General features: G+C 39.0%; 2 protein-coding genes across 7 annotated transcripts; both read left to right on the top strand.

Annotated features, from left to right (window-relative positions):
* The first annotated feature begins 46 nt into the window (after positions 1 to 46).
* Positions 47 to 27,867, top strand: LOC100743934 (serine/threonine-protein kinase N). Of its 6 annotated transcripts, none has more exons than XM_012381897.3 (18): positions 47 to 356; positions 4,165 to 4,290; positions 5,537 to 5,738; positions 14,004 to 14,107; positions 15,179 to 15,383; positions 16,384 to 16,538; positions 21,317 to 21,568; positions 21,640 to 21,790; positions 21,863 to 21,950; positions 22,065 to 22,420; positions 22,492 to 22,730; positions 23,518 to 23,685; positions 24,221 to 24,538; positions 24,615 to 24,766; positions 24,857 to 25,076; positions 25,151 to 25,258; positions 25,342 to 25,482; positions 25,564 to 25,707. In XM_012381897.3, the coding sequence occupies exons 1-18, from the start codon at positions 333 to 335 to the stop codon at positions 25,705 to 25,707; spliced, it is 3,153 nt and encodes a 1,050-aa protein (XP_012237320.1). In that variant the 5' UTR covers positions 47 to 332. The 6 variants fall into 6 exon arrangements, with proteins under 6 accessions (XP_012237320.1, XP_012237318.1, XP_024221291.2 ...); XM_012381895.3 differs by lacking the exon at positions 47 to 356 and adding an exon at positions 2,875 to 3,003; XM_024365523.2 differs by lacking the exons at positions 47 to 356; positions 4,165 to 4,290; positions 5,537 to 5,738 and adding exons at positions 12,479 to 12,496; positions 12,605 to 12,650; positions 12,756 to 12,848 and having other exon boundaries at positions 25,564 to 27,867.
* LOC105680346 lies at positions 17,995 to 21,223 on the top strand. Its single transcript, XM_024365526.2, has 2 exons — positions 17,995 to 19,529; positions 19,592 to 21,223. Exons 1-2 carry the CDS (start codon positions 18,639 to 18,641, stop codon positions 20,930 to 20,932), a joined length of 2,232 nt encoding a protein of 743 aa, XP_024221294.1. The 5' UTR covers positions 17,995 to 18,638; the 3' UTR covers positions 20,933 to 21,223.
* Positions 27,868 to 27,891: the final 24 nt, after the last annotated feature.

Below are 27,891 nucleotides of genomic sequence, written 5' to 3'. Positions count from 1 at the left end.
CCTTTGGGCCACGATTGGCCCGGCACTTTCCGTCAGTCTTCAGTTTGGTGCGGTGGAATGCGCTCGTGTCTGCATTTTGTTCGCGAGCCGCGCGTCTTTCATTCATACTTCTCTGTGGTAGTAACTTCTTGTCGCTTCCTATTCAAAGATTTATATAGAGAATATCTCGTGAATAAAATCGAACGTGCGTGGTAATATATGAAATGCAGACACTTCCAACCAGCTCGGTGGTGCAGCGTACATTACTCGTGTAAACACAATGGACTTCGTCGTTCCATGCACAAAGGACGGATAGAAAGCAGTGAGTGAGTGAGTGGAGTATAGTGTCCAAGATGGCGGAATCAAGCTATTATCAGGTGAGTTGCAGGTCCATCCACGCTCTCTTTACGAACTGGTGCGCATTGGTCGCTACCCGACCGATGATTCCAGCCGCCATAATAAAAGATCGCTTTGGGCATAATTCAGCCACTTTGCATATTACATATTTCTTTCTTCTTCTTACGATCATACGCCGACAACGCGCTCGCACTTGTCTCTATGTTCGAGGAATGTTTTTCAAAGACGATGGTTATCACTGATTTCTTCGTAGATTATGACTATAAATGCCTTCAGCCTGGTTTACGTTAAACGAGTCGTGACGATTTATAGACACCTGATATGGATTTAATTCATTTAGGGTAATTCCAAAAACTTTCCATACAGTTCCTGGAAGCACCTGTTCCTGTCGGCAAGTGGTATTTCCTGACATTACCAACATAGGTATACAGTTCGAGACACGTTTGTCAAAGCGTAGTCGACTAACGGCTAAGAATCATTCTGACAGGAACGTGATCGTATGGCAACTCCATTGTAGCGGAAACAGCGATGGCTTAACGGCGTAACGCATCGTCATGATCAAATGACTGCACCTATGATTACTGGTTCGTCTTTTCAACTTTCGCTTTGAATTCGAACTTCTCTTCAACAAAGGATTCACATTGTTTGAATTACGAGTCTCCCTTTATCGTACATCAAATATTCAGGGAGGTGTAATGTTTTATCATGTTTTCACAAAGAATTTTGACATGTTACCATCACACGATAATGGAATACAAAAAAATTCATTTCACTTGATTTAATTCGCATTTCAAATCGCATTAATATAACCAAGATTATTATCATATGCGTCGATTCGTCCAATTTCGCTAGATATACGATACTTTCGCAATTTGCTAACAGATGCTTTGCGTTGTGCGTAACCCAAAAATAAGATAGTACATATTGGTTAGCTACCGCGCAGAGGTACACTCATCTTGAGTTCTATTTTCTTATAACGACTAATCATAACGGCAAAAATGACTATGATTAGAATTTTTGAAGGATGACATCTTTCATTAATGGTATTATTTACTCCTCGTCCAGTCTTATGTACAATCAGACAATTAAAAATGATTTTCATTCCTCGGACATTTCCTACGTAAACGTCACTTTAGTATTTAGACCTATTCTATATCAGATCGGTATCGATGAAGTAAATATTTTGATTGCTGGCTGATTTTTCTGTCCTTGTTATACTAATGCTCTGGACGACTATTGACCTCTCGGGATTATTATGCATGGCACACATATTACGGAATGCATGAAAATAGCTCATGCGTCAGTGTGTCAAACTTACATATAGTCGAGGTGCACACGTTTGCTTGGGGGTTCGTTGCTTCTTTAAATCGTTCCACCCACCGTACGACTCAATTTCGCTTCACTCGTCATTTTATTACCCACTCTGAAACCAAGATCATGTCTAATTCTGGAGTTACAAAATTTCCTATATTATGATGGAAAAGCTTTCAGACATTATCTCTATCGACAATAATTTGTTTCAAGCCTTTTACTTCATCCCCAGTATTGCCGCAGAAAATAGTAATCGTACCGGGTGGAATTTAAAATGATATTCATAGTAGCGTAAATAAGACTCGTGTAACATCTCAATTGCTCAAATCAATTTTAAGCGGAATCAGACCATGATCAAGTTTATCTTTATTAGTAGTCATGCATGGTTTTCAAGCGGAATGCACAAGCATACACTATTTCTGGAATCCGCTGTCGCCAAAGTTCCGAACTTAAGCAACCTATAGGTATGTCAGCCTCGCGAACGAACGACTACAAGAATAGGATATTTCTGACTCATATTGTTTGCAGTAAAGAGTACAAGAGTATTTGTCACTCTAATTTTATGATTATAATTATACCAGACCATATAGCTTACACAACAAATACCTCAAATATAATATACACACAATCATTAGATGAGTAATTAGATTTCTACTGAAGTAAACGTTAACTTAATGGAGTCGCAACACATTCGCCATTTAGAATCGCTGTTATCGTAATGCAGATGATAAGAGATAAAGTATCGGCAAAGTCTTCAGTCAGTCTATAGAAACGATCCGATCGGTCACGTAAAAGTACCACCTGGTTGTTCTATAGATAATCGTACGCATCACTAGTTGTAGATTTATAGGAACTTAAAAAGTGATAATATTTTAGTAAAAAGATAATTGGTGAAGTTTGTCTCAAAGATAATCTGCGTAGAATCGTAGTTTGTCGCAACAGGTGGTCCAAGAGTACAGCCTAGATTTTGTCCAAATGCGTTTCGTCACTGTTGCACGTTAGAGATTGGTCGCGTTAAAGCATATTTATGCATTTCAATTTACTCGCACTACGCATCGAGTCCTTGATGAGTAGGAGAAAGTTAATAGTGTACGATTTCTGTGGACGTGAGTTCAATGTTAATGAAAATCGGATACAGTTTTCAGTGAACTATTATATATTCGTAAAATATATCTACTTGCAAAAACAGTGAAGGAGAAATTTTGTGGTGTTATTTATAAGATTTGATAGGAAAGTTGAACAATGTCGTTCATTTCTTTGCGTGACGAGGGAAAGAAACAGAAAACGTACCGGCGTTTATCGCAAATAACGTCGAGTAAACCCAAGCAACGTTGGAGCTGTGTTGTACCATGCACGGTAACATCTTTTAATGTCTGTAGCATCTTCATACGATACACTTACGCAGGTCAGATATTTAAATGTCTGACACGTGCCCCACTGATAAATCAGTCGATTTCATCGTACATGAATTGAACATGATGCAATATCAATATTTGTTTAAAATAAATTTTGTCCCTGGATTGTGTAAATGACATTGATATTAATAATCTTATTATTAATGATATTAATAATGATATTAATAATAAGATTATTAATATCGATGTCATTTACACAGTGCAGGGACAAAATTTATTTAGTAATCTTAATAAATAAATTTAATAATCTTATTATTAATATCATTAAGAATAAAAACAACGATACATACAATCGCTTCTAGATTTTCCAATAGTTGTATCAATAATTAACTCGTGGATATATATAGATATACACGGAGTCGGGATAGTCGATGACGCCACTAAATTGATCAAGCATTACTATCAGGGTCAATCGCAAGCCGAATAATTTAAATATAGATACGGCCATTAATTAGTCGCTCGTTAACAGGCATAGGATACTGATACCAGGAACCGATACTTATTTTAAGATCAATATTTCCCGCGGCTCAGTACGAGTTTATAACCGTGGTCGAACGAGTAGACACTTAGACACCGGTGTGCACATCCGCCGCAACGCGCCAGACAATTTCCGGCCGCGGTAAAGGTGTATTATATTCCACACTGTTTTCCTTTGCAAATTCACAAGCCCACCCATCGTTCTTCGATGTTTCCGGAAAAATGTAAATCTCACTAACAGGATTAAGCGACGTGGAAATAGAAACGAACGTAGGACGATGTTGAACACAAATGAGTACTTTACTAACAGCACATTATGAACCCGAAAGGACAATTTATCCTCGTGAAACTATACGATAATTCGTGCTTTAATGCGCCGCATAAAAAGCTGCGACATTAAACGTTCCGTTTTTAAATATCACACACCTACTATCGACGGTGTATATCTTTACATGCTATACATCGATGAATTCGCTTTGGGGAACGGTTAATTATAATAATTTATCGTCTTTTTTTTTCGTTTTTCGATACTCATACTTAATTTTAATGCTTGCGATAGTATTGTGAAAGACAAAGAAAGAGAAAAAGCAACTGTTCGAATAATCGAATTTGGAATCTGTTTCAGGGCGATTACATCAGGCACCCGGTGTACGAACTGTCGAGCAAGTATGGAGTGGCTAGCAGTGACCAGGTGCCCTTGCCGGCTCGTCTTGACGAGCTCCGGGAGCACATACGCCGAGAAATACGCAAGGTATGTCGAGTTTCGCTTATCCTTCTCGGCACTACGTCTCTTCCCCGAAGCTCTCTTTTTCGCCGTACACCGCAATATACACGGTAGCGCGACTCGCACGAGCACCGATCCCTCGCACGGCAGAAGAATATCCTTTCCTCTGTTGTTCCTCTCTTCGCTCTATAACGTGCATCCTCTCTGCATCGTTGCATCTCTCCTTTTCCGTTCCTTCGCAGGGAGGAACAGAGAAATCCCATATGTGTCAGGCTATCGTCGATCCGTGGCACGCCCGTTGAAAACCGGTACGATCCACGTGACTAATGGATCCAGGCCAGAATTTATGGTTATTTTCAGGAGAGAGAAAAAAAGGAACTTTCTTCCTCTCTTTCGCGGGCCTGAAATGAGATAAGAAATTACGGCACCGCGAGCGCTAAACCACTGCTACCTTTTCGACTGGCCGATCGTAAATAAATAATGAGTCGTTTCGATACTTTGTCATGATCGGAGGTGTCATCGGCTTGTTTGCTGCGTTTATCACGCGTAGTCTGGAATAGTGCAGGGATATTTAAACGAACTTGCCAATTCAACATTAGTAGGAAATTTATCTATTTGGACTTGGAGTACAATAAAGATGGAAATTAAAGAAAACTGAATCTGAGAATACTTTTTAATCAACTTCACTTTTATAAAAATATCAGTACACGTTGATATCGATGCAATTGTAATTATGTTTATTTACGTAACGTCTTCTCCACGGAGGTAGAGAATGTGCCTTTGTAGCGTACACAAGCAGTCATAAATCATGTTAGACGAAGTAAGTAAAACATTTCGCGGAACAGACTCGCGTTCTGGCGAGCAGGTAATAGTTTCATTAAATGCCGCTCGCAAATAGTGTTCACGGGTCAGTCGTGATTAGAAGATATAGCTTCTGTCAGGTGTGCTTGCCGGGGAAAAGTTATAGCGAATATAATAGGAGGTAATAGAATGGAAGGATAGCTCCGTGGCATGCAGATCGGGTATAATTTTACGTCTCATTTGCCTCGGGAGAGGAGTGGTCTCGAACGAGTGGACGCGCTCTGACGATTGATAGATCGATAATAACAATCGTGTCAGAACGAATTCCGTCGAGCGAAATTCCGTCTCCTGTGTGGTTCGGGTACCCTAGAACGACATGCGGCGAATACGTTTATTCCCGACGTAGCCATGTAACATAAAAGGTTCGCCATAAAACGACAAGGAACGTTTACGTACGCTGGTTTGGTTGCAGGAGCTGAAGATAAAGGCCGGCGCCGAGAAGCTGAGGGAAGTGGCGACCGATCGTAAAGCGCTCTCCGACGTGGCGACGATCGTGAAAAAGTCGAATAGTAAGCTGAATGAACTTCAGGCCGAGCTTCAGCAACTGGAGAGTCAAATTATATTGACGCAGGGTCAGCCACAGTCGCCCCAGCAAAATCATTCGAACGGTCAAGGTAAGGCAAAGAGAAGTCGCACGGCCAACCGGCAGATACCATCTTTGTATTCGCCTTAACGCTGCATGGCATTGACCGAGAGGATAAGGCAGACTCATGCGCGCCTAAACGGGTTTTATGTAATGCCGCGTGTTAGACTTCGTGCCGATCAATTACTGCTTCAGCCTGGCGGTTCGTGCGTGTGAATACGTTTAGCCCATCGATACCATAAACGAGTTCAAGGATTTTTCGGAGCAACCGTGTGAAATCGAGATTCAACGTGGCGCGTTATCGTACGATTATGATTCGCGAAAAAATCGTAAAAAAAAGAGAGGTCTCGATAAGCAATCCCATTATAATTGCGCAACTATTGTCTAAAGTAGTCGAGTTAAAACACGCTAACGATTTGCTTTCGTTTTTATTTTTATATTCGCTTATAAAAGAGACTCGAGAACGATCACGGCTCCTTTTCAAGATATCAATTAACGTTTCTGTTTACTTACGGATAACTTATCGATATATCGGACTAATGGCAAGTGTTCCTGTATGTTCTTTCCTGCCATGCTAACGACTGCTCTTTCTGTATCGTTAACGAGCAGCCACTTAATAACTCCACCCGCTAACGAGGCGTCGAGACGACGTCTTCGGTTTATAAAGCTCAACCGTGCGTGCGAGTTGCTGTTTTATTACTGCATCGGACCTAGCAAATCGACCATATCCAGCTCTCTGGAGCCATAATTATTTTGCTAAGCAATCATTGCATCCACGATTCAGTGATCGACGCTTCGATAAATTTTTGTTGAAAAATTGCCCATGGCTCAGCCGTTTCTCAATGGCTTCCTGGCTGTTTTTAATCTCCCCAGACAAACTTCAATAGGTTTTCAATAGTAAGAAATACATATATCTCTGCCGCGAATAAAATCCAATTTGTTTGCTTCACGCGTGATTTGCTTGTTTACGCTATGAGTCATTCGCAGTGGACTTTGGATTACCGTCTGGGATTTTTTTGAGAGATTACTCTTAACGGTTCGATCGCTACACGGGACGCATACGCGTTTGCAGTCGCAACGATACGTTATTCCGGAAACGGTACTCTGCTGGCATTTCCAGTTAGTGTGACTGGTCATTTCCCTCGTTTAGAATACTCCGATGTACTAGCTGTGTAGTGGCTGGACATAAATTAAGAACGATTAACTCCGATGCTCGTAATCAGGGGTCATGGTATCCTGAATAGTCACGGGCGTAGCGTTGTATTTCATGCTTACCGTTTTGTATCGCTTTATCTATTATCATGATCCATTTCTTAGGAATCTTATCGTAACATAGTTACACATTATAGCGCAATGTAAATCTTTTTGCCGTTTTATTGAAACATTTGATTTGATATCTTCATAATAAATAAAAGGCGCTCTTCTATTTGCCGAATTATATCTAAATAGTTCTGAGATTTAACAAGCCGATTTAAATGAAACTTCTATTTTTACTCCCGATCGAAAACAAGTGAACTCTAGAATGTTACGTAACCAGTATTTCACCCTTTAATCTGTAGAGAATTAATTTTAGGGAGGACAGTATTGGTACCGTCTTCTCGAAATTGGTACTTCTCTTGATTCCCCGACCTTGAAAGACTAGTTACGCCACTGGGTGGCACTTAGCTATCGGTGCCGTTTCGTGACGCGCCCGAGGCTTCGTACTCGCTCGCGACTAGCGAGCAGCTCGAGTCTTGTGTTCTCTTTGAATTGACGGTAAGTGGTAGCATCTATTTATACCGTGGACCCAGACGCTCTATCCACTCCAGTTAAGTCAGTCATCATACATTCTGGGGACTAGCAACCTGCCTTCGGGCCACCTCATTCAGTTCTCTCTGCGACGGGTTATGCCATTCAGAACGGTCCTAACAATGCAACTGCAAGCACCGCTAAGCTTCGTATCGTATCGTTACCTAGAGAAATAACTGGTATCGATCCCTAAGATTGCCCTTAAAACGGCCTTTATCGCGCTGCCAATTATACGGCTACTTAATCGCATTATACGTATTTTATACTCTGTGTTTGATATCCCAGGGTAGCGTTAATTATGATATATAAAAAAGTTTTCTTCTTATAAAGTATCGATACTTCAAAGAAATCTAAGCTTGAATTTTTTGTTCATACACATGAGACGAGTCCTAAAGGTTTATATGTTATTAGGTATTCCTTACAATAACCACCTCGTGACTATAAAGATCGAACAGTCGTATGACAATATTATGAAAAATGTATGTCATATAAGTACGCATTGCCCAGATTTATTTTTCATATTATGTCATATTGATGGCTAGAAACAGACCATTACCGTCATTCTGCATTAACCATTGATGCATCAACTACGTTATAAACAATATTCATGATATTTCTTGAAATACTTCAACCACGTATCTCTCGAAGGCATTATTCCCACTCGTCTTTTTTGTATTGTCGCCTTGTATTGTCTCCATTGCCAATAACAACGAGAGCATGTAAGCTTAGAATAAGATATCGCGGATGAGACTATGCCACGGATTGAGGAGAAAGTACATATTCCCTCCTTTCCTCCGGCGATTGGACGCCGCGAGGGAAGCAACGTAACGAGCAACAGGGCTCTCTCGTTCACTTTCCAGTTCTTCGAGTTCTGGCTACGTGCGTGTAACGCGCGCGTTCTCCTCGCGGGAGACAGTGAAAACGCTCTTATGCGATACCCATACATACACGTCTGCATGCGTGTATACATGATACATTGAACAACGTATTACGAGAAGCGATCGGTCGAGCGATCGCTCGCACGGAGTACCGTTGCGCGCTCGCGCGTGTATTTAGCCCGCGGCCCTCGCCTGCTTCGATGTGGATCGAGATCGCGTTTCAGCCGAACCGAAGCGAACCCACGCTTTCGCATTCCACGCTGTCGTATATCAAGAAGGCCCTCGGGCCCTCTCTCTACTCCCTTGTCCCCTTTTAGGGACTACCTGCTTCCTCCTGAGACTCTCGACAAGCAGTCGACGCAAAATTACGCGACACTTCGCAATCGAACAACCTTAGAAACAACGGGCAATGTAATGGATAATAGAGATATCGCGACACGCATGAATTGTACTCGACTGCGTCGATCATCCTCCATCTCCTCCTGCTCGAAAATTACGATCATTTTGTTGTTCAGCGTGTATTTATCAAAATGACGGTCAATTCAGCGGGTTCCTTTCTTCCTGTGCTGCATCATGCACGGCTTGCCTTCGTACTCGAGGACAAATGCAATTTTTCGATCGATCGTTTCAGCGGTTGCTACGGTCGTACGGACCGAAATGGCAGATCAAGGCCTGTTTTACGCGATATAAATGTATGGGAGCGCAATTTGTAGCGTGAGAAGTAATTGGTGCACGATTCTTGAGTCGAGTTTGCAGATTTCACTCGTCGGATCATTGTTTCCGATCGTAGTCGAGATATATTGGTATCGGTATGTAAAGTTATGGCGTGTAAAAGGTTGTCGTTTTATTGTTGTAACTGCACGCCTCTTTCTCAAGTAGACTGTTATCGTTCTCGCGCGACATTTGGTCGGTTACGCGTACCACTTCTAAATAAACGGAACGCATTACATAATTCCCGCGTTCTATAACGCAAATCACGTTGCCCCGTGTACACACCGAATGTTCCGAATCCCGGATGATCTCGATGATGTGGCCGTTTGTGATTCATCGATCCGGTTAGGAAATTTTTCTGTCGGAAACTTTGTAGATGCTCGCTAAAAATTTGTACCATAGAGCCACGCTCTGTTATCCTTTCACCGGGTGGCCTGTAAACCCCAACCAGTGCGAACTTTATTGCATACAAAGTCGGTTTTATGTGCGTTCGAGCCTCAACGTTTGCGTTTACCGGCGTAACACATCATCCTATTTTTGTCTCACGTCTCATCATCGTTACAGGAAGTTACGTAATTTTTTCAAAATAAAGGAACCAATAGCGTATTAAAACCTATTAAATAATAGCCCGTTAAATATGCGAATTGTACATGAAAATAATCAGAAGAAGAATTTATTTAACTTAACTATTTTCTTATCTGGCATTCTATTCTCTTGTGATACCTATGATTTAAATGTTCATGCATTCTCGGTATGTCCGTGTTGTCACTGCGTGGTAGAATAAAAATCAAGCATCGATAAGGTTTCATGAGTCATGAACTACAAAAGTCTCGTAACACGTCGATATGTATTGACTGCTATCGGCCGATATATACGAATGAATCGTTCCTGTGCGTTTATAGGTTACATATGACGCCTACGGACAGTGAATGAGAGAAAATGTGTCATAGATTTGATTGATATGGTCCGTTGTTCCATCAAGCTTATCAAAAGCCTTCGTTGAAACCGTTTTACGACCCTTTCCACGGTTCTCCGGAACGGTACGCACGTAATAATTTACAAGATCGAGGCGAGCGGTATAGCACTACCGCTTTTCTGCGATCGTAAACTCGTCGATCACTCGCAGTCGCAAATAAGCGTTGCGATTTATATCAGCTAATTGACGGCTTGTATAGGATTTTAGTAGGCTCGCAACCGTGGTCACGGAGAAGGTTTTTAAACGGAATACTTTTCAGGAAACCGGTTGCGCGTAATTTTCTCGTTCGACGCAAACGGTAGCCTCTATACTAATAAGTTAAATGCTACGCTATAGTTAAACGCTGGCTGTTATCCTGGGTAGGTTCACGGAAAGATCTTGTCTTTATTTCAAAGTGCTGTCTTCTCGTTCTGGCCGTAATCCCGTGACAAATTTATTCTTTTGGTCATTTACTTTTGAAGAGACGAAAATTTACCTTTTTCTTTTTCCATCTTTAGACCAGTCGCTCATTCTCAGGTCTAAGAATTTCTTCCCATCGACTGTGCCAGCGCACAATGGTTGAGCAACGTTTAGGCCAATTAATAACATATTCTATCGCAAGACACTTGACTGGTTGACGTAAGTGATGGTTACGCGACAGGATACCAACACCGTGCACCTCTTGATCGTGTGTGTTCTTTACACCGGTCGGCAAGTTCACGCTTAACTTCTAGTCACGCTAATTATTTTAATCAGTCCCGTAATAAGGATGTTGCAGACCACACTCCATCCCCTTTTACGATACAGCGGAACACAATTACTCTTTACGTATATGTGTATTAATATATGCCGTAGGAAGTGTCTGGCCCCCAGGTTACGCTTTATGAACGCGCGTCTGTGTGAATCGCGTGAATACGTGGAAAGAGCAGCACCGGTACGCACGTTGCAGGCGAAATCATGAATGGGCGACGTGCGGAGAGTCTGTCGAGTGCTCGAGCATACAAAGAGGAAATCATGTTCTAGTCTATCGTTAGAGCGTCGAACGATTACAATTTTTAATTTCGCATCTAGCGCGCCTTTTTCACGGTATCCCATACGATTTCTCTCTAATTACAACGTATCTTTGCTCGTTGCTTTTTAATGCGCCTTTATATGATTCCTCCCTATGGGCAAGTAACGCGTCTTGTGCAATGCAACATGTTCCACGTAAGAACGTTCGTAGTTACGATACCTAACTCGAGAAAGGACTGTGTCGACTCGAGACGAGAAAGGAAAATATAATTCTTGTGAGATGGCTCGGCGTTGAGTTAGCAAGTTTCACGCGATGCTTTTGTCCCTGACGAGATGATGCATGCAAGCAAATTATGCACATACGAAGAGACGCGGTAATACACTGGTGCCTTTCTCCTATCGTCCCGAAGGGTTGCGTGCGTTGCACCCTATCTCGTCAAACCGGTGAAAAAGATAGCAACTTCTCGGTCGGTAAAAATAAGAAAAAAATGCAGCTCATCTCGATTGCTTCGTTTTTGAAAGTTAAGCGTGGTACGAGTGCGTTAATAATTCCATTCATTGTTTCGAACGGGAAGATCGGAAAGGGTGGAACAGCGCAAACCGTATGGAGTTTTGTAGTCTGGAAACAAGGAAAGTCTTTGTCATATCCCCTTGCTTGCGAAAACGGAGCATAATGGGGCACGTGTTCTGGTACTGCGCTAATGACATGGTTTCGCGTACTCTCCGATGCGGCATTGTCCTAAGACCTCTCTTCCACTGTTTCGCCTTCCACCTTCTATTACGAATTATTCTTTTTTTCCCCCCCGTTTTCGACATCCTCTCTTGTGTCATTCACCTTCTTTTCTCTATGTTATTCTCCCCTTTTAATTGTTGCTCCCTTTTCCTTGTGTTGTTTCTCGGGGAACTTACCACGTACATTTTAACAACAATATGCGTACGATATCGCAATTCACTACGTTTGGAATGTGAATTTCATTTCTGCGCTCTTCCCTTTATTTTTTGTCCTTTCTGTATTCCTATTCTAAGGATCTTTACTCGAATCGAATCGATTACAACGACGATACCCTCGTATATATTCCACCAGTCGGACAACCCTTTTGCGAGTACCTCTTCCTTCCGCTATCCCCTTTCTCGTTTCTTGGGGAACGAGTCGCACGATGGAATCGGTCGAGTCGAACCGACACTACTCTCGTATGCATTCCCATGGTCGATATTCTCCTTATTTTCCTCTCTTTCTCTCTGTTTCGTTCCGTTGTTCGCCTTATTCGGACATGTCAAGCTAAACGCGTGCACCGACGAGTGCAAGTGCGGTTGTCCCTATACATAAGCGTCGTGTGTGCGTTTACGTGTCTCTTTGTCGGCGGTGAGCACGTTTCTTCACGTCGTTACCGTTGTTTTCCGTGCGGCTGGCTAAATCTGCACTCGTACTCCCGCTTAATATCGATGGTAAATCCTCTCCCGTGGGGCCTTCACGGTCCGGCGAGCTCGAAAGAAATTTCGCGTAGTTTCGTGCGTCCGTGGTAATCCTTTGAATATAGTGCACACACACACTAGCACTCAGGGCCACGCAGGCCACGAATTCAACGGACATGTAAACGAGGTATCGACATGTCGTTCTCGAATACTTCGTACACAGGAAACTGTATATTGTATGCCATGGAAACATGGCTGTATATATCGCGTCACCTCACTATGATTCGAACAGAAATTGTAAAGAAATATGAGTATCAAGGCGTGTCCGGTACCTATATTAAAACGAGACTCTCGTACGTTTCGCAAATGCTGGCGATACAATTACGTAAGTGGAATTGATTACTGTAATTGTTTGAAGTTCCGGTCTGTACGGAAACTCCGCTTATAATTCTGACACTGGTTTTTCAGAATGTTTCCGCCCTTACTTTGCCGCGATCTACTTTTACGATCGCGACTTGTGCAATGAATGCTCGTAGGAGTTTCTTTGAATCCGATGAAATATATAATAACTCTCTATAAAGATCGATACAGAATTATAACGATATCGTCGACAAATTTTCTTAGTCACGTGTCTTAATAGCGCACGTACCTATATTTTAATGGCAATATCAATTGCTTTTTATGCAAATCGGATAGTCTGTGATTTCACAGCGCACGACCTTGATTTATGCTAGTTGAATCGCGTCACAAAGGATAAACGTTAAACCTTGCTAGTAGGTATAGATGTTAGGATTTTACCATCGAAGATCATGTTTGTGTATAAAGCATTACGCAAATTTCCATGCAGATTTTTGTTACATATTCCAACGATCTACGTAAATCATACGTCAATTACGTGGTTTTTTGTATTCGTGTTTCCCTTTGCTTGGAGAGGCAGTAATATGGCCGATCGCGAGCAGCTATTAATTTTACGATTTCGATGAGAACTGAGGCGATTACCGTAAGGATTTTCGTTTTATGGTCGTCAAACATTTACAACGTCGACTGACGTTGCAGGTTTCAGTGCCAGTGAAAACTGGCGATGGGAAATTGACAAGCAACGGTGTGTGCTCGTCTGTATACGCGAAACAAAGAAGATTAACACTTTTTCTACGCTCGCATTGTGCTTGAGACAGCGTTAAATACGTGGGAGTCCTTAGCTAGCCTCGGAGATATCTCTAGTGGGTTACAGGAAGTGGGATTCGAGTACCTTGCGATTTCACTATTGGACACTCGAGGCGCTTGCATAGATGTAACGAGATGTACTGGTGCGAACCGACGCCCACGTTAAATCGTGTTTTAATAGGATATCGTTCTTAGTTATTTATTATATTTTTAATGTTTAATTGTTTTGAATACCATGGAATGAGATTGTAAATCATGGAGGGTATTAGAGTTTTCTGAAGAAAATTCATTGCAAAATTTACTTTTCCTATAATCGAAACGTTTTAGAGTGGATAAAGAAGCGGCTTTTTATTTTCAACGCCTATTTTCGTTTCAGACACGCCTCTGTCACCAATGGGGCCGTCGTCGCCGAGTCAGGAGGGTCTATTCACGGATCTTCGTCTTTTGTCCTTGGAGAAGCAGCTCAATATCGAACTCAAGGTAGACATCGTTAAAAAAAAGAAAAACAAAAATATTAAAAGTATCATTATCTTACGAGTTACGAAAAAAATAGCTGAGACCATAACTCAATCGATTAGATGAATATTAATTTTAATTTCGTAATTAAAATTGAATATTAGTCTAAATTATTCTAGTCTATATTAGTCTAAATTTTATAGTCCTAGATATTTTTTAAAATTATAAATATCAATTAAAGAAGGTACGGATATTAACCTAATTATGACATCATGGTAATGTTTATGTATATGCTGCGCTACTGGTTGATATCTGTTTAGTGTATCTTAATAATGTGCATAGTGATAGTCGCACTGTTCCTATCGTAATCAGCTTACGAATGATTACAGGCGAGACATTTCTAGCCCGTTCTCATTCTGTGAGTCAGCAGTGAATCGTCGGCATTTTTTCTTCACTAAAGATAGCTTCTCGTTTCATCATATGGGAGATTTTCATTAATCAATGTTAGCAGGCTTTGAACTTTCTTTATAATCTTATTTGCACTCGTAACATCAATCTGATCAAATGAACTCGAGATCAAACGAACGGGAGTACTGTTGTCGCTTTTCAAGTAATCTTTAGATCCTGCTATTTTAATTTCTACTTACGGATTAAAGTTGAAAGTTAGAAAAGAAAAAAAAATGAGAATATTGTGAATAATTTCTTGGAGAAACTGAAAAAATGTACGTCATTGATCCTGGCTTTTCGCCAGCTTAGAAATGTCAACGAATTTTCAATGTCTGCGGCGATATATGTAGAAGCGAAATCGTATCCCTACGTCATATGACGCGATCCATTTCAAAGTATAATAGGTTTAAATATCGAGCTGGTGAATACTTACAATGTTTAGAAAACGCGTAGTCGCTTATCAGATCTCGCCGAGAGAGCAGCAAAAATGCCGAAATTTTTCTTTAAAAAGGTGAATCACTGCCGCTTTATAAATGTAACGTTATCAGACATAGTTATTTTTATTACTTATAAATTGTGTAAGTTATATCAAGAAATCAAATATTTTTCGAACTTCATAGTGATCCTGTTTTTCTGCTCATATTTCAGGTAAAGCAAGGGGCGGAAAACATGATTCAGAGTTTGACAAGTGGTAGAGATAAAAAGTTACTGCAGGAGGCTCAACAAATGCTTGACGATTCTCGCGCCAAAATCGAGTTCCTACGCATGCGAATAATGAAAGTGCGGCAAGCTCGTCAGCAACAGCATGCACGCGATGCTCCACCACCAAATGGCGAGACAACTAGCAATAAAGGTACAAAATTGAGCATGCTGTCTCTTCTATTGAGTGCTCGAATTGCTTAAGGTTAAGAGCCTTAACCGGTGCAGATAAGAAATTAGTCACTTCAAGGACGTAATTATTGCCAATTAGCGTTCACTATATCATATAGTTATTCGGGATACGCTATCATGACTCATGCCGAAGTATTACGCGCATTACGTGGTTGGATCATAGTAACTGCTAAAATATAGGCCACATACCACCCATGAAATATAGTAGTAATTTAGTGGAAGTAGCAACGGATGTTCATAAAGATGGTTGCTCTCTCACGATTGAAAGGGAATGTTCGTTTACCAAACTCGAAACCTTCCTGAATCTTGCAACTTTATGCGTTAATAATTTTTCATTAATGCTTCCTCTTTTATAGTTACCAACTTGATAATGAACAGCATAAAACCCATGGACTATATTGGACTTGTGCATCATTGTATTTCTTGGTACGCCTCTGGTCGAGGCGTTACCGGTCGATGTACGATCATTGTTACCGCAAAGCATCGTTGTAAATGGAAGCTCCTTGACGTTTATATTTAATATTTTATTCGATTATACGTATATGTACATATGTATTAAAATTACAAAATGTACACACTATGTGGCTACGTAACCTTTATCTCTTTGATGTGAAAAAAATCCATCGTTATCGTTCTTCTCGTTCGATTCATGCAGTACATTCGAGCAGTGAAAAAGAATCAACCATTCGAAGAGGACACCAGCAGGCAGTCTCGCGTGACGCAAAAGCAATTTTACTTTGCCTTTAGATATCAAGCCAATACAGTTGTGTTATAACAAGCTATCCATTCGCGTACCTCTGTAAGCTCTCAATATCTATTCCCCGCTAGGGAAATGTATGTTCGAATGAACACGAAACGCCATTCGAATCGTGTAAGAATTTTAATTATTATCGTTCGATCAGATATTTCGATGAAAGGTATATTGGTAGCGTAGTCGATAATATCGAACATTCTAATTACAGATAGGTACGAGCCTAGCTTGGAGCTCGCGTTGGAGGAAAGGGTGGAGGAACTACGACATCGTTTACGGATCGAAGCTGCGGTTGTAGAAGGGGCTAAGAACGTGATACGTCTTTTACAAAGTGCCAAAGTCGCCGATAAGAAGGCCTTAACGGAGGTATGTATCATTTCCTGTTCAATATATGCAATGATATGACATATCACGTAGGGACTGACATTCGATAATGAAAAGCTTTTGTGAGACAGAACGGAGATACGCTGTCAAAAGGGAGCTATTGATATTATATTCTACTTAACAGACATGCTGTCCTTTATAAGTCATCGTATCATTGAACAGCTAACATGCACGCCTTTTACGCGAAGAATATTCATTAGCATCGCTTTCTATCTATAAAATCTCATTCATAGTCGAGGACCACAGAGACGAGACTCCAAAAGGTTTGATCTTGAAAATTATATCGTCGTTTTAACGTAAGCACTATTGTATCCCGTGGTCGACGCAAATCGAAACGAGAGACCCGACAATCAAACTCGCCAAGTAGATTAACGATTTTCTGTGTATCCAAGTCGCACGAAAGTGTTCGACGTAGACGACTACGTCGAGTTCGAACAGCAGTAGCGTATACGCACCGGTCTCGAAATAGCACTGCCTAATCCCCGCTACCCCGTCGTCTTCTATGACGCCTTTTCGGGTCGCGCTTAGTTACCACCTTTCGAGGGGAGCTGGCACAACCCAGTCGTAAGCAACGCGATAAACCAACGACATGTGCGCCAATCAATCGCGAACTGACTGTTCAACAAATGTCTGTGTCCTTTGCTTGGACATTCCTGGGCATATAACTCGTGGGTAATTCACGCCATCGTACCGAACTATGACCTGAATCTCAAGACTGACTCGATTCCGCCCAAAGTTATACTCCCGTTGGACGTCGCACTCTTCTGCACCCAATTTGCTACACTCCAAGAAGACAGACGTGTCTGTTCCGCGAGATATCGTTGCCGTTGTCTAGAGATATACCTGTGGATGCAAGAAGCGATCGAAGTTTAAAAAGCTCAAAAAACGAGTTCCTAGTCATTCAGTACGATATCCCTTCCGTTGGTTTTTAGAACGTCGAGATTTTCTGTGAAGCACACTGAATTCCACGACGGAAACCGACTGACAGAAATAGAGGATGTTGCACGTTGAATAATTATACATTTGTGGAGGCGAGAATACTCGACCCAAAGCTCATATAGAGGGCTACTTCGATCGAGTCGATTTCGTCGTTCGAAGAGTCGAATAAGATTAAGACAAAGGAAACCGTGCATTTATTCAGACTGGCTAACTGGATAGTATTAGTAATTTTTTTTTATTTGAAGAAAATTGATATTCGATATGCATGACGTATCTGTCAGTAGAAACGACTAATCGGCAAACGGTGCCTTATTAAAAGTATCATCTGGTTCCAGGTATATTTGGTCCGACTGTACGTTGCTCCAAATTTATATTGTGCTAATTATACCTTGCGTCGCTGCTTACGAGAAACGAGCAAACGATGACAATTGCACTCGATATTTGAAAATCATTTGTGAGCAGCAATAAACGTAAACTCAAGTAAAACAACGCGTTAACACGATAACGCGATCATAACGTTGCGTAAATCTTTTTTTAACGAGGATGAAAAGAAAGCTTCCTATTTCATGAAAAGTGTGCTGCTACGATGCAAGAGCGCTCTTTGAACAAGAGATTATTTTACAATTTCGATACGTAATATTGAAACGATACAAGAGATTCCGAAATCACTTGAATACAGTAATACTGTTTCTGAAAATAGATCACGGAGACGCAATATCGCAGAATTGCCGTCTTTTACGAAGAACTATGTAATATATGCACTTGTGAAATACGCTCTGAAAATACTTTCGTTTGCTTTGAAATTGTTTAATCAATTTTTACAAAAAAATTGCATAACAAATTTGCTTGCTGTGGAACGAGTCGTTAAACGATTGAGCTTGTTGAAATCTAGTGGAAAATAAACGACATCGAGAAAGGAAACAAATAGCAGCGCGGTGCTTCCATCTTTCGCGAATGCGATCGATCGTTCGAATCGATGTGCAACGGAACGGCGCTAGCGAAAGAACGTCGGATTCTCTTCGCAAGGGAGGAGAGAAACGGTTGTGCGAATGCGTTTTCGCAGCGAAACCGATTAAACGCTCGAGGCGATGATGTTTTGCGGTGGATAACAGCGTGGAGAAGGCTGAAAAAAAAGGCTACAACATGTACGGGCGTCAAGGTAACTCGAATAACACGCAACCACCGCCGTGGTTGGTGCGTGCAGAAGTCACGATTCGCCATGGTACACCGGTCACTTCGGAATCCAGTCAGGTACCAATAAGCATGTCTTCAACTGTCACGGATTCGAGTGGTGTTCGCATGATATATCGATGGAATACCAGTCAATCATCTTCATTACCGACAACTCCAATCGTCACGACTTCTGGCCCACCCCTATCCTCCAGCTCGTTCGGTTTCCAACGAGGAAACATCGTGTTTACTTCGACGCCGCCTCCAAAGCCAAGCTACTTCACGATTCCAAGATCAGGCTCGTCTGGGAATGACGATTCTATGTCATCTAGAGGACGGAGTGTGAATGTCTCGGACTCAGGCTATAACAGCGGGCAATTTTCACCTCAATCATACTCGAGTCTGCCTTCTCGTCGTCCTTCCAACAGTTCTTCTCAACAATACAATCGTCGATGCAAGAGCACATGCAGCATCGTACTATCCGCCGTGGATGCTGCAGGCAGTTCGAAGGAACAGAGTTTCAGCAAAATAGCAAGCAGTGAAACCATCAGGCATTCGTACGACAATTCTTGGCGCCATCCCTCGACGCATCAACATGTGTTTTCGCGTCAGCAGTTCAGTACGTTACCGGAAGTTTGTGAAGAGTGCTCCGAGGGAACCGTTTCCAGCGTACATGATACGCATTTGTGCAGTAGTGTACAGGAAAAAGTTACGACCAAATTGACCACAGTCAGTAAAGACGCTTCTTCGCAAACGACGGATATAGAATCCTACGAATCTTCGTCAACGATCGTCAGCAGAAGCAAAGTAAAAAAGAAAGCGGCTACTGGTCTCCATCCGTTGGACGAGCAGAAGAAGAAGAAGGTAAGTTGTATCTTCTTGTCCTGAAAGATGAACAGGTTCGTATTATGTGTATCTGATTTTAGCAAGAGAATCAATCGCCAACAGTATCCGAGACCACGAGCGTCGGTCCTTCAGCGGACTCGGAAAGATCCGATTCCTCAACGAGAGATGACAGCGCGAAACGAAAATCACGAACCGTGCACATCGATGTGTACTGCACCGGCTCTGACGATGATGAGAACACCGATACGACATCTGAGAATGAATGCGATACTCCTATGACCGTATTCGAGAATCCGGACGTGAAGGTCACCCATACGCAAGTAGCAAGTAACATTCTGCCCAGAGGATTTCAAGATGACAAGGCCTTTTTGAAACGTGCTACAGAACGACGATGCGATAGCTTTAAACACGCACCAATGAGGATGCCCTCCATAGCTAGTTCAAAGGGCTATGATAGTGATGACGTCCTCAGCTCGCTTTATCCTTCTCAATTCAGTTCTTACAGCGCTCTTAGAGATCTCGATTCAGCGCCCTGGTCAGCTGCGTCCTCTAACGCGGGCATTCCATTTGATTATGATTCGACTATTGCTACTTCATCTAAAGATACTCTGTCCGACATAGAGTCTTTGATAAATAACGAAGTAGACTTGACCCCTTGTGATAGCTTTGAGTATGCGAGCAGTTCGGATCGCGAAAGAATACGAAGAATTGAAGAAATATGGGCTAAGACGGGAAGTGAAGGGAAACAATGGCGTTCACCAGAAGTTGAGCGCAAATATTTGTTGCAAAATCGAAAGATGAAAGAATATTTAAAGAAACATGAGATAGGATGGTCGTCGGGTGACAGTGGCGAGGAATCTGACGAAAGTGGTACAGTTGGATGGAGTTTTGTATCAAGCGAGGATAATCAAAGAATGTTTAAGAAAGTTCCGACCATACGACGAGCAAGTAAACCAATCACTGAATGTACAGACAGAAGCGCTAGTATAGTGGAACAAGAGCTTTTGAAGCAAAAGAATTTACAGCAAGATCATTCTGATTCCACGACCCGTAGCGACAGTATTCCCCATCCGTACACTTTTCGTAATCAAATCGGTTCGTTCGGTTCCAAAAGCCCTTCCCCTCTTCCATCGAAAGTACCTTCGCGAGTTACTTCTCCCTTTATGACGCCTCAGGGCGAAAGAACCGACCATATTTTGAAGGCCTCGATATTCGGCGCGGTAGTGAACGCGTTTCGAAAGCCAGGCCATCACATAGGACCTTCCAAGAACCCCTCCTGTTCCTGTGAACATTGTCGAAGATATTTCGAGGAACTGAATTCACGAGCTTGTTCTGTAAGCGAATTCGAACGTCAAACGGGATATCGTTTACAGAATGAAAAGAGGATATTTCGCCCGATCCCGAAAAATGACAAATCCTGAGACTCAATACTTCATTAACGCGTTTTTAAAAGTTTTTAAAAATTGTATCATTATTAATAGTATTTTCTGTTTCTTGGTGAAACTGTATTGAAAATATTGTAAGGTTGTGTTTTGTAACATATAACGCGTGTGTTAAGTTATATTTATTGAATAAAATATCATACTTTTTTTTCTATTTATGATTGTTAGCATCTGCTAAAACATTCTGCTGAATATAAAGCATTTATGTAAACTAACAGATACACGCAATTACTTAATGCTGTTAATAAACGTTGATTATATTAGTAATTACACTTCGTTACGTAACTCATTTATTCCTACCTCTGTGAGTACTTGTTCAACATCGAATTTTTCTTTCTTATATTTTCTCCTGAATTAATTTAGGCTCAAGCAAGTCTGGCAGAATCAAGTAGAAAATTGGACCTATTGAGATTATCCCTTGAACTTAGAAGACAAGAATTACCACCTGACAGTGGTACTGCTGCTCAATTGAAGAGAGAATTAGCTAGTGTACAATCTGCTAGCCCGGTTCCTGTAACCTACACCTCGCTACAACCGTTTCGTGGTCCTCTGGAAGGTAAAGCTACAGTGCCTGCATCGGTTTCAAGATGTGCTGCTGTAACTGGACAATTAGAGGTAAAAGATATTTTATAACGATAGCTTCGTATAAATTCTTTTGCTTCAATAATATGTACTTATAATTTTAGGTAAGATTAATGGGGTGTCAAGACCTGGCAGAAGAAGTGCCTGGTCGCACAAGAAGAGAGCACCCAGCAAGTCCGGATCTACGTAGTTTCGTTAAAGGTGTTACAGGACGCAGTTCGAGCAAATCGTACAGTGTTAAAGATGAAACAAGTAGTAAGTTTGTTTTATAAATATTACAAATTCTTATGAAAAGCTGAATCTCATTCATTTTTGTATTTATCGTAGATGATATCATGGCAGTTATTAAATTGGATAATCAAACAGTAGCACAAACTAGTTGGCGACCGTGTTCCCAACAAGCTTGGGACCAAAGGTACTCTTTTATTGTATACATATTTCTGTTAGAGCTATACTAAACTCTTATACTCCGTTTTATGATAAAAAGAAGTCGGAAGTGTTAGTTTATATGAATACATTGTTTTCATAGGTTTTCCATCGAACTAGATAAGTCGAGAGAACTTGAAATAGGCATTTATTGGAAAGATTGGAGATCTCTTTGTGCTATAAAATTTTTACGTTTAGAAGAGTTCATCGATGATGTGAGACACGGAATGGCTCTACAATTGGAGCCGCAAGGTCTTCTCTTTGCTGAAATTAAGTTCTTGAATCCTATGATTTCGAGAAAACCTAAATTACAACGTCAACGCAAGATCTTTAAGCAACAGGTGAAGAATTTCCCAAGAGCTAATCAAATGAACATTAACGTTGCAACCTGGGGTAGGCTGTTGAAACGATCAGCTCCTTCATTACACAATACAAGAAACTCCGAAAGTCCGCCATCTGGTAAGTACATGTTTTTCATTACGTTTACAGCAAATTGGCACATGACTGCTGTACGAATCTATATTTTTTAGGACCTCAACCTTTGCAACTTGTTTTTGATACTTCGTTAGAAGATAAACCCGAAACACCTGGGGAATTGCCTGATCCTGAAAAGGGAGGCTTAGGTGGAGCCAGACCTTTAGGACTATCAACTTCAAGTAGTAGTCCTACACTGCCACGTCCTCCAGAACATCCTCCTCCACCACCACCTACAGTTACAAAGAAACCTTCAATGCCTGCACCTCCACCGCCACCAAAATTAGATCAAGAAGTAGGTCCTGCAAAATATACATTATTTTTTTCTTTACTTTTTTTTGCAACGACGTTATACTCACCAAAGTGTTATATAGAAGATAGTTGTACACTATATTTTGTACTTTTTTTTAGCGATATTGTAGTTGTCCGTCATATTACGAAGTATTTCGAAGTTATCTAGTATCTTCTTTTATTTAAAAGGTTTAGGGTTTTGGTACACTATGGTTATGGGTAAAAAAACACATGCATACAATATATTATATCCAGTTGAGCCGATATACTTGCTAACGTTTGTATATAGTATTATATCAATGTACTTTATCAAGGCATGTTAGTATACTTTTATATACTTTCAACTGTGCAAGATACTGCTTCGAATATACTATAAATATACCTTTTTTTATCTTGCAAATCTTGCAAATTTTAGAACGCGATGTATAATGGGCAACAACTTGTTACATGTTTAAACTGTACAAATTGTTTATTCGTTTTTTACTTTAAGCTTATATCGTATTTTTAATTCTTAGCTTTTTATGCATAGTAATTTTTACAATGTTGTTTAGCACCCACATGAAAAAGGTACTCTGCAATATGCATTGTGCAATATATTTAGTACTCCTTCAACAAAGTTGCAGCAAACTCCCTTCAATAATTGGATCTATTTGTTTTCTCAGTATATAAATTATTCGATTCAAAATGTTTATTACAATTTTATTATTAATTATGTAAAACTTTGCTAGGTGACAGTTTAAAGTATATTGCAACTTAAAGTAGTTTTTAGAGCTAAGCAGATAGTAATGTAGTTACAGAGTGCATTAAGGGAGTTTGATTTCCTGCACAACGAGGAAAAGGGGGGTCCTCAGGGGGCAAATTTGAGGCCTCTTGTAACAGAGCCTCGTCCTGTGCTGATTGCACCACCCTCTCCACGCACACCCTCGCCCCAACCTGTCGTCGAGTTTCCTGAAGATGAGGTATATACCTCCAATACACGCAGCTTTATTTATATATTTTTAATTTTTGTGCTTCTGTACTAACACGTAAAGTATAAAATTGTTCTTCTAAGTTCTTGTAATTCATTTTATTAAATTAATAAAATATAATTAATTTTTTGGTATATTAATATTTCTTTTAGTAAAAGCATGTACCCAAAATTTTTGCATGTCTGTATGTGCATATTACATATATCATGGCTTTTAATACTGTACTTGTACATGTTTATGTCTTATATCAACTATAGATGTCTTACTGCTAATGTCGTAAATACTTGATTATTCAACAGCTTTAGGGCTTTTTCTTGATAAAATAGCAAAGAAGTCTATTAAATAAGTGAAATTTATCTTACCTATAAAATATACTAATAACATATGCATTGTATTATAACTAAAAATTTTTAATTGGAATTATGATTAACATATATATACATACTATCAATTAATATGAAAGTAATTAATATAAATTTAATCATTATCTTTCGGTACTTCGATTTAAACGTTTTAACGATTATAGGTTGTATATGAAATGCCGAACAAGCCTGCTCAATATAGAGACAGTGCCTACGAGTCTAGAAGACACTCGCAACTTACTGGAATGACTATAGAAAACTTTAGACTACTATCAGTTCTTGGCCGTGGTCATTTTGGAAAAGTAATCCTATCGCAATACAGAAATACAGGAGAATACTTCGCAATCAAAGCATTAAAAAAAGGAGACATAATAGCAAGGGATGAAGTAGAGTCATTACTTTCAGAGAAGAGAATATTTGAAGTTGCCAACGCTACACGCCATCCTTTCCTTGTAAATTTATTTGCTTGTTTTCAAACTGAGGTATATATTATTTTAGTTATGTTTACGATAAATGTTTTAGTCAGAATATGGAAAATTAATGTTTTATTCCTTATAGGCACATGTGTGTTTTGTAATGGAATATGCAGCTGGAGGAGATCTTATGATGCATATACATGCAGATGTGTTTGGAGAGCCACGAGCTGTATTTTATTCAGCGTGTGTTGTGTTAGGGTTGCAATACTTGCATGAAAGCCGAATTATTTATAGGTACATATTTAAATAAATAAAAATTAAATAAAATTATGTATGATATTTTACATTAAATATGCGATATTAATGATGTTACTCAATTTACAGAGACCTAAAATTAGATAATTTACTATTGGATACAGAAGGATATGTAAAAATTGCGGATTTCGGTTTGTGTAAGGAAGGAATGGGATATGGAGATAGAACAGGAACATTTTGTGGTACTCCAGAATTCTTAGCTCCTGAGGTTCTTACTGAAACATCATATACACGGGCTGTTGATTGGTGGGGACTTGGTGTATTAATATTTGAAATGCTCGTTGGTGAAGTAAGCATTTTATCCAATTTTATTTTATTATGCATTATGATCACTATATTACTAATTAACATCTTCTTATTTAGTCACCATTCCCTGGTGATGATGAAGAAGAAGTTTTCGACTCCATTGTGAACGACGAAGTTCGTTATCCACGATTTCTTTCGTTAGAAGCAATTGCAATAATGCGTAGGGTAAGAACAATATAAATATATTTTTTTCTAGTAAGGTAATAAATAGAACATAAATAATTTACGCTATTTATGTTTAATTATAGTTACTAAGAAAAAATCCTGATAGAAGATTGGGTAGTAGTGAAAGAGATGCTGAAGATGTCAAAAAACAAGCATTCTTCAGGCATATAGCTTGGGATGATTTACTTTTAAGACGCGTAAAACCACCATTTGTTCCAGTAATTGTAAGTATTAACCTTTTCTCATGTTTTTTTTACTCCAATTAGTATATTTGTCGGTAAATGAAAATTATACTTGTATTTCAGCATTCTGTGGAAGATGTCAGTAATTTTGACGAAGAATTTACATCAGAAAAGCCACAATTAACTCCACCTAAAGATCCTAGACCACTTAGTGATTTAGAACAAAGTCTATTTAAAGATTTTACATATATGGCTGATTGGTGCTAGCCATAACAACAATGTTAATTGTCTTTTTGTTAAATTTGATACGCAAATCATTTATTATTATATTTTCAACATCATTTTAAGGGCAATCAAATCACAATTAATAACACTGTTAATTTCATATGTATTTGTTTAATTTTCAGAGGATGTTTAAATTGTACAGATGTTTTACTTTTAGTATCACGATATAATCAGGCATATAGAATTTAAAAAATTATGTTCAACATACGAATCTCAGGTTTTTAATTAATATGTATGAATGTCAGACTTTTAACTCGTAGTTATACACTCATCACGATTGTTTCCAATACGCAATGTAGTGAATAATCATAATTTAAAATATCTGGATATAATATTCAGATTTAATCAACTGTATGACCAGAAAAGAAACATAAATTTGTATAAGTAATTTCGTAGCATGTTCATATTTTGATAAGAAACAGCAGTTTGGAATTTAAATTTTTAAAGACTTATACCATTTAATTAAAATTCACTAGATGTCGTAATTATGATTTGAAGTATTGACCAAATATTTGAAATGATATCTGTTTAAAATATTATTTCACAATTTTCACTTAGCACAGTCATTTTTATATAGCTTTCAAGTACTCAACAACAATGTCCTTATAGAATAAAGGATATTCACTGTATAAACATATTATAATTCATAAAGTTGCAGAAAATAAATCAAAACGTAGTTGTATTTGCTCATGCTCATGTGATAGGGAATTAAATGAAGAAATGGCACTATGTATAACAATGTTGATCAACATAATGACAAGTTAACACTGGACGCATTAATTATATCAGTCACGTGTACCTAATTATTAACACGACCATTTATTTACTTAACTTGACAGTGTCCCTATGTTAACCTTTCTTTTTTAATGAACAAATTTTTGCAGGTCTGATTCCTATAATCCTCTTATCCATTTTATTGTTTTAACTAGTTATATATCTTCATGTTTTCAGTATGTGATAGAATACTTGTGGTGTTCTAGTGCTATACCTTGTAAATATGTAACCAAACATTGAAAAGTAATAATGAATAAGATTTATAAGTACAATAGTTTAGCTTGATGTATAACACTATATCAGAAGAGTAACATCTCAAGTTCATATTAGTACACTGCTAGTAATCATTTTTATGTTTTAATCTAAACATCACTGTAGTTCGTTTCCTTTCAATTCGTTTTCATATATTTCTTTTTCTTTTCTTTTTTTTTTTTGCTATGTATTTGATTTTGTGGATAATTATGAGTATCCTGTACAATCATCACAAATGTATGTGTTAGCTATTGAAAGTGTTTTATACTAAGATTATTTTGATGCCCTTTTAGAATTCTTTTGTTCCATTTTATGAGCTTATTTAAAACAGTAAATTTACTACTTCCATATAATACATTAATTAATATTAAGAACCACACACCTGTAGTAGTAATTTCTCTTGTAACAATATTGTCAATCCATCGAGTTCGTTCATTTAGCAGTTGATATACAAGTTTTATGTTAAAGAATTTTTTAAATGGAACCTAATGCAATATTTACCATTATCTATGTAGACTTAAATTACACTTCTATGAAACAATTTTCATCTGAAGTATGTTCGCAAAAGAATAACATAAGTGATTGATCATAATATTTACTGATTGGGATACTGTGATAGTAATGTCAAATGGTTTCATTTGAAATTTTCTTATATTATAAACTTAGTCATATAAGCTTGAAATCATCAATCATTCTCTCAAAAACAGTATTTAAAATTGTGAAACAAAAAAGTAATCGTATCACTTGTGATAGTTTCGAGTACAGCTCGAATTCTAGTTGCCTTAATGCACTAATAAATTAATAACTGTTTGGTAACTATTTTATACCGAGACCTTGTGTATATTAGAAATGAAAACCTATTTATACAAAGGTGCTCATGTAACACATTACTCCTAATGTGCCTGTTTTTATACAATTCTCATACGTAGATCTTAAAATCTATTCAGTAACTATAATACAATTTTAGTTCAAATATACGCGGACATTGAAAACTATATTATATCTTTTTATTGTATAATAGACAAGAAAATATGCAGACATTGGAATGTTTGAAAATATTCGTATTTACAATCCATAAAAAGTACTTCTATTTCAATAAAGGTAAATGGTCACAAATTGCTTGATTTGACTTGAATTTTC

This window comes from Bombus impatiens, unplaced genomic scaffold (genome assembly GCF_000188095.3).
Source record: "Bombus impatiens unplaced genomic scaffold, BIMP_2.2 scf_0136, whole genome shotgun sequence".
In the NCBI taxonomy this organism is placed as follows: domain Eukaryota; kingdom Metazoa; phylum Arthropoda; class Insecta; order Hymenoptera; family Apidae; genus Bombus; species Bombus impatiens.
This window is presented reverse-complemented; position numbering and strand designations above follow the sequence as displayed.

Bases quoted from the DNA above. Each gene is read 5' to 3' on its own strand.
- LOC100743934 (XM_012381895.3), top strand. From the start codon at position 2,890: ATGTCGTTCATTTCTTTGCGTGACGAGGGAAAGAAACAGAAAACGTAC. The intron at 14,108-15,178 runs GTAGACATCGTT...CTCATATTTCAG, and splicing joins AGCTCAATATCGAACTCAAG to GTAAAGCAAGGGGCGGAAAA. The intron at 21,791-21,862 runs GTAAGTTTGTTT...TATTTATCGTAG, and splicing joins TGTTAAAGATGAAACAAGTA to ATGATATCATGGCAGTTATT.
- LOC105680346 (XM_024365526.2), top strand. From the start codon at position 18,639: ATGTACGGGCGTCAAGGTAACTCGAATAACACGCAACCACCGCCGTGG. The intron at 19,530-19,591 runs GTAAGTTGTATC...ATCTGATTTTAG, and splicing joins ACGAGCAGAAGAAGAAGAAG to CAAGAGAATCAATCGCCAAC.